This window comes from Synchiropus splendidus, chromosome 10 (genome assembly GCF_027744825.2).
Source record: "Synchiropus splendidus isolate RoL2022-P1 chromosome 10, RoL_Sspl_1.0, whole genome shotgun sequence".
Taxonomy (NCBI): domain Eukaryota; kingdom Metazoa; phylum Chordata; class Actinopteri; order Syngnathiformes; family Callionymidae; genus Synchiropus; species Synchiropus splendidus.
Genome location: NC_071343.1, coordinates 15,433,045 through 15,442,651, shown reverse-complemented (window position 1 = coordinate 15,442,651; position 9,607 = coordinate 15,433,045). Strand labels below are relative to the sequence as shown.

Here is a 9,607-nt window from a genome sequence, read left to right as displayed (position 1 = left end):
TTATACAAGAGCCACATCTAGGCCGGTGTTATTTTTAAAATATTTATTCCAAAGAAATGACGCTTTGATGGGGATATAGTTTGTCGATAAAGTCAGTCTTTCCAAACGGTCTTCCTTCAGATGTAGTTCCAAGCAGCTCCACCAGGGTGTGCTGTTCTCATACAGCCTCACGGCATCCTGGCAGAATCAAAGGCCAAACAGACATCAAGAGGAGCGGTGTTGCTGTCCGCGGTTCTGAAACCACGAACTGCCCACCCTCCCGCCACACGCGCGCTCACGTCACGGGCCAGTTATGATTAACCCGCTTCAGTTGTTCAACATTTCCAGGAAATCCGAGTCACTTATCAAACAAAAAAAAAGAAAAAAAAAAAAAGAAACACACAGGAGCCTTCATTTTAAAACTTTATGTTAAACATATAACTTGCCAAAAAAAATAATAATACATTTACATCTAAAAATAGATCTTTAAATAGTTGCAGCTTCATATACACATTTGGCAAATCATTGATCAGGCAGCGAAGGTCCTGGATAACTTGGATCTCCCGTAGGATTCTTATCATTTACGTGGAAGACATAAACCATGTAATTTATATAAATGTTGCATAATACAGTAGTTTAAAACAGCCTGAGTGTGTGAGTATTGATCAGGTCCTCGCAGAGAGGGACAACTTCTTTCTTAAAAATACATGAAGTTGGTGGATCCATACAGTATTAACGTCTTTAAGACATTGGAAGCAGGTGAAAGAGGACAAAAGATTCTTACAAACAGTGGAGAATAAATTACACGCGGCAGATTCGTCCGATCGTCACCAGACTTTCGACAGTATAAATAATAATGTACATGAAATCAAACCCTGTTCCTGCGCTCCACTTGGTCTCGGCGGTTGTGACGGCATCTTTTTGATTTCAGGACTATAATTAAAAATGAATCATAAACCCTGAATCATAAATGCTCACATATAAAGATAACCATCTCTTGCTGGGTTGTAAATGCGTCACGCGGATCTGAAAAAGCCCAAACGTCAGCCGGCGCAGACAAACAACAACAACCGATCTTCGCTCCGGCCGACATTTAAGCACAGCGTAACCTAGATTTTCTCCACTTTTCTTTCACTAATTCGACAAACTTTATCAGTCGTGCGTTCCAAAAGGGCTTGTAACTTGGGATTAGCAAACCTCAAAACAGGTTTTTAAACTTTTAGACATTCATCTTAAATGTTCAAGTGCAGAAATGAAAGTTTGTGTACTTCTTTACTATCGACTAGCACAACATTTGCACGTAAACAAGATGCGCTTCTAATCGTCATTCTCATTTGAATATACTGCACTGCATTTGTTGAAAATGATTTATAGTTTGGTCACCACCAATTTTTGGATTGTAAAACAAAGTACAGCGGACTTAACTTTGGTCTTGAAAGCAGCACGAGCACATGGAGAATGTAAATCTTGGCTTCGGTTGGACATATTTTCCGCAAAGGACGGCTTGTGAGTGAGTCAATGCTTTGCCTCCCATGAGGGCTTGATGCCGCATCGCATGTTTAAGTGCTCAAGTCAACATGATATCTCCGTCTGACCCCCCAAAAAAGTGTAAACGACGAAAGGCTAAGGCCACAAAAGGACAAAAATAAAAATTTTAGCACGCTAGAAGGATAAATAATTCACTTGAAATGTGTTTGCGAGGATGAAAATCGAAACAGAATTATCAGCATCGTGAACCCAAGTCTCCATCCCGCGTTCACCATGCTAGCAGCTTTGGTTGGTTGACGTTAAAGCGTGGCGCTTTATAGGAGCTTGAAATACATGGAGCATCAACAATTAGCTCAGATATATTGTGTCCTCCCGCTCAGGCTGAGAGGTTTTTTCAGTAAGTACGATGGCCAGGATGAAGTGTGAGGCGAGATGTCAGTCATTACGTAGATCGATAGGAAGGATTCTTGCGAGTCAAATAAAGGTGACAGAGTGAATGCCTCTTGGAGGGAACGTCAGTCAAGTCTGTTCGATTCAGTCAATGTTCGATTCCTAAAGGATGGAAGTGTTCAGCGTCCAGCAGTGTTTCCCCGAGTCTTTGTAGTAACCTCGGGTACCAGTGCAGCCCGTTGGCCTGCGGTTCTGAAGGTCCCATTAGGCTGTAGAAGAACCGCAGCGGGGCCAGAACCCAGTGGGCTAAACTGTGACTGTCCACGGCGGCATAACACGACGCCAGTATTTTGTCCACCACTATTGAGCCGTGCTGGGTGAGTGGGGCGTACAGCCCAGCGCTTCTCCGCTCCTCTACCAAAGTGACGACGCCGAGAGTCGTCTCTTCCCCTTGCGATGTGACGACGCACTGTCCGGGCCGAATCTCGCTGGCAAAAACCGTTCGGAGCCCAGCGCCCAGCGAAACCGGACCGCTAGGTCCGGCGGCGCAGTCTGTGACAAACATCAGGTGAGCCGGCGTGACGGTGAGGTTAAGTCCAACATCGGTGACGATGACGTTGAAGATTTTGGTCACGTTGGGCCGGTGGTCCAGAAACGACAGCACGGTGCTGTAGAGGAGCCGGCCGCCACCGTCCGACGCCAAGACACGGTCGCCTGGGCGCAGGTCACGCATCTGCTTCACCCCTCCATCCTCAAGCGTCACCACGGCGTCGCCAGGGAAACAGCCGCCGGTTTTAGCTGCCACTGAGTGCTCTGTGAGGGACAAAGATATTCACGTTTTATTTCACGTCTCTGATGGCGGCAAGTCTGAGTGAGTCAGCCGCTGATAACTCAGGTGAGACTTTGACACGGAGCGAAGGACAACTTTATCTCTGAGGATCAGGGCGAGTGTGTTTACCATGTGACTGCTTCACTCCTTCCTCATTCGTGTCTTATGAGTCATAAAGGCGACTCCTCGGGGAGCAAACCCAAAGCCTTGAATCATTGTGCACACCATCACAAAATTCACTCTAAAATATATAAATAATATATGTAATATATAAAGTAGGTGAACTCCGAGAAGATGATTTGGGGGAAGGAAAAAAAATAAAATTTTGAAGCCAAATTTAGTCTTGTTCGATCCTATTATTACCTCATGATCAATGAACTTCCACATTGTTCTCCAATTTGATGTGAACTAAATAAAAACATGAAGCAAAATGTATTTATTTTATTTCAGAGAAATTAACGCCAATGCAACAATTGCACTTCTAAAAATGTACTCTTGTTATTAAACAATGTTGCTCAATATGATCATCTATGAATGACAAATATTTTTGAGATTAATATTTACACCATGTAAAGCAGCACAACACAATAATATATTAACATAAAGTCACATCAGAAAGCATAAATGGAATTATGTAGCTGAAAATTGCACATAAATCACATACACTATGTAAATGCAAATCAAATTTATATGAGCAATAAATTCTTACAAATTCTAAATATAATTTTTTGATATGAAATGATTATTTTAATAAGTAATACTGACAATATCAGTTTTTCTTGTACCTCAAAATACATACAAAAAATACATTGGAAAAAAATAGCATTTTGTCACCCACAATATTTATATTTAGAATCTTTCAGCAACAAGTATGAAATATGTAGTAATATCAAATAAAATAACATATAATGTCATAGAATATTAAAGTTAAGCTATGTTTACTAACATACGTTGAGCTTGACGGCCCCTGATATTTGTACTACTAATAACATTTGTTTTGCGACGAGATGAAACAGTATTTAAAAAAATAGATTTGTGCAATGAATGTGGTCGTACTATGAGTGTGCTGATGAATAGCAGTAAAAATACTAGGAATGGATTTCACCATTGAGTTCCTGCCTGTGGATCCGGGGGTCACCGAGAATACAGCAGAAGTATGTGGTGTGTCTTTAAGTCATGGTGAAACAAGGTGACAAGAAGAGGTAGTCCAGCAGAGCTAATGGATAACCAGCTGATTGTATCACCAGAGTCTGAGCACGACCCGGGGTCAGAGGAAAGTACACAGACTTATTTCGGGAAGACATTCCTGCTCAAAGCAGAGTGAATTGAAAAGAGTAGATAGAATATGAGTAGGAAAAAGGCAACCGTGCAGCATATTCACTTTGTTTTCTGGGACTGAAAACACAAGGTGTTTGTGTGGAGCCAGTCTTCAGTCGGTCTTAAAGCAGCCAAATATTTGTTCAAGGTGTGTGTCCACAAGCACAAGGGCTGCAGAAAAGGAGGTCTATGACCAGGAGGTGATAAGACGCAGATAAGAGATCCAAGAGAAACTCACTGAAGGAAAAGCAACAGCAACACAAAGAGAGAGTTAATCATCTTACAGCCTACTAACCTGCCGGAGAGGTTTGGCATCCAATAACTGGTGGTGCCAGACGTGTTTCTCAAAAATGTCTTGAGGGGGAATGTGTGCTATGATTCGCTTGTGCAACGCACCTGTCTCACAATGAATCTGTGGTTTGTAGTTTTGCTGCACAAAATAACAGTGGCACTTGATGATGTGGGCGCACAGGTGCATGAGCTGCTCTGATTGCCTCCCAAAGGACCCCCCGCCCTCCTCCGACACTCTATGACAAAATAAAAACACACTCCACTCACCTGACTTGACACTGCAGTGAATATGGGCTTTGGACTCGTAGTAGACCCAGTCGAACCCAGCCTCGACCGCTAGCCGAGCTAGCATGGCGTACTTGTTTCTGTCCCTGAAGGAAGGCACAAATGATAGACTTCACATGAATTCAGGCTGATATGCGACACAAAAACAACAACGTAATGACACTGGCGTTCATTCCAAATACATGTCAAGACATACTCGCCAAAATACCTTTTGATGTCAATGCATCTATCAACCATCACGTCTGAGAGGCTTGCAAATGAAATTCTAGTCATGTTATGCCAACTCTGCTGCTACCAAACTTTTGGGAAAAGTAGCTTAGCTGCGATAAAAACGCTAGCACGCTAACTGCTGCTAATGTAACAACATCATATATATATATATATATATATATATATATATATATATATATATATATATATATATATATATATAAATGTTCTCACAAACCTGCAAAGCTAAATGCTAATACATACAGTACTAGGATTTTTTGGAGATGCTAAGATAGCATCAGTGCTAAGATAGGTAATCATACATGGCATGAGAAACATAAGAAGGTTCTGTATTATAGCTAGAATTTGGATTGTGTTGTGATCGAGGTTGACGCACACCTCTTTGAAAGATGCAAATCCCTGAGTGCTTTTTACTGCTGCCTTGATAAAGACAGTGTGAGCAGGCAGGTAAGCTAATGTGTTAGCATGTGCAACCCGTTTAACAGGTGCAAAAATGTCAATTTAAATTTTGTCTGGAGACTCCGAGAGGAACCACAATGCTAACACAAATCCTAATTCTATCCTTTGGAAGTTAATATGCTCTGCTCCAAGTCCACGGTGGATGACTCAGCAAGTTTTTTTTATTTGCTTGGAACTTTACCTAAAGCTATTTTTCATCCCTTCAATGAGGTGAAGAGGACGCCTGACAGCAGATCTGGATTAAATTCCACAATTAATCTCAGAATCAATCATCCTTTCACTGGCAAACAAGATTTCCAGATATTGATCCTTTTACAAAGCGGCTTGTTATCTGCAGCGAACAAGCTGCTTCTAATGGTTTACTGACAAGATTGGTGACAATTATTCCGGGTAAAAAAAACTTCTTCAGTATTTTCTTTTGCGAAAAATGACCGCACCCTGCCTTCTACAGTATATACCTGTCTGAGGTGGTGATGTCGACCGCCCGACCTTCGTAGTGCAGCGAGTCTTCCGAATGGTGGCCGTCTTCGTCCCAGCCTTCGGTGACTCTCAGCTTTACTCCGGGCCACATGTTCATGACAGAGATGGCCAGGGAGTTCAGCTTGTCTTTACACCGCTGAAGAAGGAACAGGGATTGAGAACGCGCACATAAACTGGATTATAAAAACACCAGTCCTCGATAAGGTTTACAGTGAAGTGTCAGTCTGGCACCTCTGCCTGGATTCTTTTGGAGCCATTCAACTGCAAAAATATTTCTGCTGTCGTCTGATAGTTGTTTTCATGACACAGTTCACCAACATTGATAAGAGTAAACGAATATACGGTTGCTAGGGTAATAACAGTATATGCTAATGGATTTGAATTTTAAACTTTTGAACTAAAGCGATGTCCATTAACAAGTTCATTCATCGGTGGAATGAATTCATTCGACCCTGAAATTTATACAGTTAGAAACAGTGTGACGGTGGAGATTAACTGGGAAAGCATTTCCCTTCTGCTCACATGTGACCATGAACTTGGGCTCATCAAAGAACGCGCCAGATCAAAGAAATGACTCGCACAAGTGAATTCTGTGGCGTCGTTTTGTGTCTCCCTTGCTGGTCTTGACATGAGCTCACTCCCTTCAGGTCTTCGTTTGACTCCTGTTTCAACACATCACAGATTTGTCTTCAACTTTAAAAGCCTGGATTTTGCCTTAACCCACCGAAGCAAGCACCTTGTGGTTGAGTTGGAACCTGTTTAACCATAAAAGCTTGCATCTTTTCTTACTTTCACCTGCGAAAATCTCAAATACTCTGCACTTGAGTCTCAGTCCTCTTTTGAGCGCTGAAATATTTTGACTTCATCTGTGTTGGAGTGGCCTCAGCTCTTCATAATCTGACAGCAAAATGGCTTGGACTGTAAGAGTCTTAAAATGCTGGTTTGAAACAATGTCTTAGTCTTGATCTTGACCCCTTATAGTCTCCATTTCGTTTGAAAAAAATCTGTTTCTGGTCTTGACACCTTGATGTTCTGGACAAATGTATTATAGCCTTGGCCTTGACCCCGGGTCGAAAGTTCAAATAGTCTATCATCTGAGTCAGAATCTTCCGAAAACTCAGACGTTTCCGGCTTTTATGTTGGTGTTGGTGGTGTAAAAAATGAATAAACTGACAATAATAATAACAATTCAAAAAAATAAAAAAGGTTTCATGACTTAGTTCATTTTTGGTCACAATCCATGAAAGCTTTCACCTCAGCTAGTCAGAAAAGACACTTTTATAATGTTAAAAAAAAGTGTGTTTCATTGTTTTCAGTACATGCAGTGATGTTGTAGTCGAGACAAGACCAAACATTCAGTCCTAGAGAACACGTTCAAGATGGAGAAAGACTAAACCAAGAATTTAAAGGTTCCCAATAACCATTTCAAGGTGAAGGAAACCAAATCGTGCACTGCCAATTTATTCAAAGGATTTTTTTTCTTTTTAATAAGTGACTTCATTTGAATGACATCTTTAAAAAAAAGTGTTTTCATTTTACAGCACTTACATAAGTAAAACGTGGGGGTCAAAAATCATTTTGCGGCACAGATTGCAGCAGAGAATGTTGAAAAAGTCGAGTCGGGAATTGAGCAGTAAATATATGTGTGTCAGGTAGAACTCGGCCCGAAACGGGGGCTCGATGAAATCAATCTTTTGGTTTAAACATTGAACTGACCGCAAACACTCAGCAGGCTATTTGAAGCGAGGGAAGTCGGTGTGAAGTGATCCGGATCCTGAGAGTGAAGAGCCTCACCTGGGTCATGAGTCGGTCCGCTCCAGTGTCCTCCTCATCTTTGAAGATAATGTCAGTGTTGTAGTTGGGGGTCAGCTCTTTGAATCTCTCCGACGTGCGGATGATCTTGCCCTCCGGACGCCCGCTGGCGCCCAGGGTCTTCTCGGCCACGTTGGGGCTGAACTGCTTGTAGGCCAGCGGGATGAGCTTCTTGGGGAGCCGCCTTTTGCCGTACCCCCTCCCCGGCCCGCAACCCTCCGAGGCACTTGCGAGGAGGAGGAGGAGGACCGAGGCACACACAGAGGCGAGGAAGAGGAAGGAGAGCCGCATCGCCCCGGGGAGGAGGGAGGACTCTCCCGTGGGAGAGAGAGCGCGCTTCAGTACCGATCTGGTTCAGTCGCCGACTCCATGTCCAGGTTGTGCGTGTGGGCACCTCGGCGGCCGTCAGGGCAGCATGAGGAGGAATCACAGACTGGAGCCCCGGTGGAAGTCAGTTCCGCAGGCAGCCGCGGGCGCTCGGGCTGTAAAGTCCGCGGATTTAAACAAACAGGTTCAAAGTCGATGTGAGGGAGGTTAAAGAGAGCGAGAGAGGGAGGTCACTGATATCCAACTGTTGCGGTCGCTCTGGTTCTCCTGCTCCCTGTCACAACATCTCCACGGGCTCCTCTTCCCTCCACATGCTCCAGGCAGCTGCTTTCCAGTTGACTTGAAGGGACCAGAGTGATCCACAGCGATCTGCTGCCACTCCAGACCGCACCCTGGCAGTCCTGCCCTCCTCTTTCCCTTCTGTCCCTTCTTTGCCACCCAGCCCGCCCCTCCTTCCCATCTCTCAACACACAATCACATAATCTCTGTTAATTTTTAAGTTCTTGCCTCCGATCCAGGGCCGGGCCTGGATATTACAGGGGCCCCAGCTGAGGTGGGTTCCGGGGTGCTGCTTTGTTCAGAAAAGCTTTCATGAAACACCTTTACAAGGTAAATACTCCGGCTTTCTCACACTCAAAACTATGTTTATTTATGACTCAAGATTGTGATGGACTGCTGACCCGTCCAGCCTCTCACCCGCGTTAGCTGGGACACGATTCACCCCTCGAAAAATGAATGAAAAACATATTCACTGGAAACAAACTTAAGGTCTGGGGGCCACCTTGGACTCACAGCGTTATTAAATACGGCCCACTATTATGTGTCCCTGCGTTTTGATTTTGTGTTGTTATTATTTTTTTCTTATATCTTTACTTCTATGTATTATTGCTTTTGCCATTTCAATTTACTTATGTATGCAGGGGAAAAAAAAAAGTCAACAATAATCTCAATTTGCAAATGTGTATAATGTAAAATGTACACTATTGTTAATAAACATATTTGAAATGAATAAATAAAATACGACCCACGACATAATGTTCCCAGTCATTTTGGTTTTGCACTTTTTCTGTTGCAACTGCAAAAAGTCCCCTAAGACACTTCAATAGTTGAAGCTCTTGTAACAATTGTGCAACATTTTTAATACAATATATTTGCTGACTTGTACAGGAATATTACAAGACGATGGAAATGAAAAATAATGGCAGGTGAGTTGCTGACTTGGCTTGGAGCAGGTTGGAAGCTACTCAGCAGGTTACGGTCAACTCGTGCTTTGGGACCCTGTGAGCTGGCGCGCGATTGATGGATACAATTTTTAAATTCAACAGTTAAACGTTGCATGCCTCATATAATAAAGAACAGATAGGAAATTCAGTGACAATCTTAATGAAATCTAATATGTTTTTGACATATAAAAAAAGTTCAGGTGAAAGGTGTTTCATATCAAAACTGAAGGACACTAGGCATTTACACCTGTTGACACAGAGAAGGATCTATGAGAAGCGACCCAACCTTGTTTTTAAATATTAAATTCCTGTCCTGTGACTTGACCTTGAATGTGACAAGCAAATATCCAGCAGAGGCTTAACTGCTCCCGTACAAGGTTCCAACAGAGCAGTATGAACGGACGGTCAGTGAGGACCTCTCAATGATTGACCGCTCTGGGGACCGACTCTGGTTCGGGAGCCGTATTTGTGTTTGAAAATTAGCCTTAAATCTTCA

The 9,607-nt window shown here is 42.9% G+C and overlaps 1 protein-coding gene across 1 annotated transcript; it reads right to left on the bottom strand.

Moving 5' to 3' along the window:
- Positions 1 to 1,100: 1,100 nt before the first annotated feature.
- ihha (Indian hedgehog signaling molecule a) lies at positions 1,101 to 8,252 on the bottom strand. The gene is made up of 4 exons (XM_053878037.1): positions 7,544 to 8,252; positions 5,728 to 5,885; positions 4,562 to 4,665; positions 1,101 to 2,670 (listed from the first exon to the last, which is right to left on the bottom strand). The coding sequence occupies exons 1-4, from the start codon at positions 7,850 to 7,852 to the stop codon at positions 2,006 to 2,008; spliced, it is 1,236 nt and encodes a 411-aa protein (XP_053734012.1). The 5' UTR covers positions 7,853 to 8,252; the 3' UTR covers positions 1,101 to 2,005.
- Positions 8,253 to 9,607: the final 1,355 nt, after the last annotated feature.

Excerpts from the sequence above, each read along its gene's own strand:
- ihha (XM_053878037.1), bottom strand. The coding sequence starts at position 7,852 with ATGCGGCTCTCCTTCCTCTTCCTCGCCTCTGTGTGTGCCTCGGTCCTC. Across the intron at positions 4,666-5,727 it reads GACATCACCACCTCAGACAG|GGACAGAAACAAGTACGCCA; the intron begins GTATATACTGTA and ends GCCTTCCTTCAG. Across the intron at positions 2,671-4,561 it reads TCACTGCAGTGTCAAGTCAG|AGCACTCAGTGGCAGCTAAA; the intron begins GTGAGTGGAGTG and ends TGTCCCTCACAG.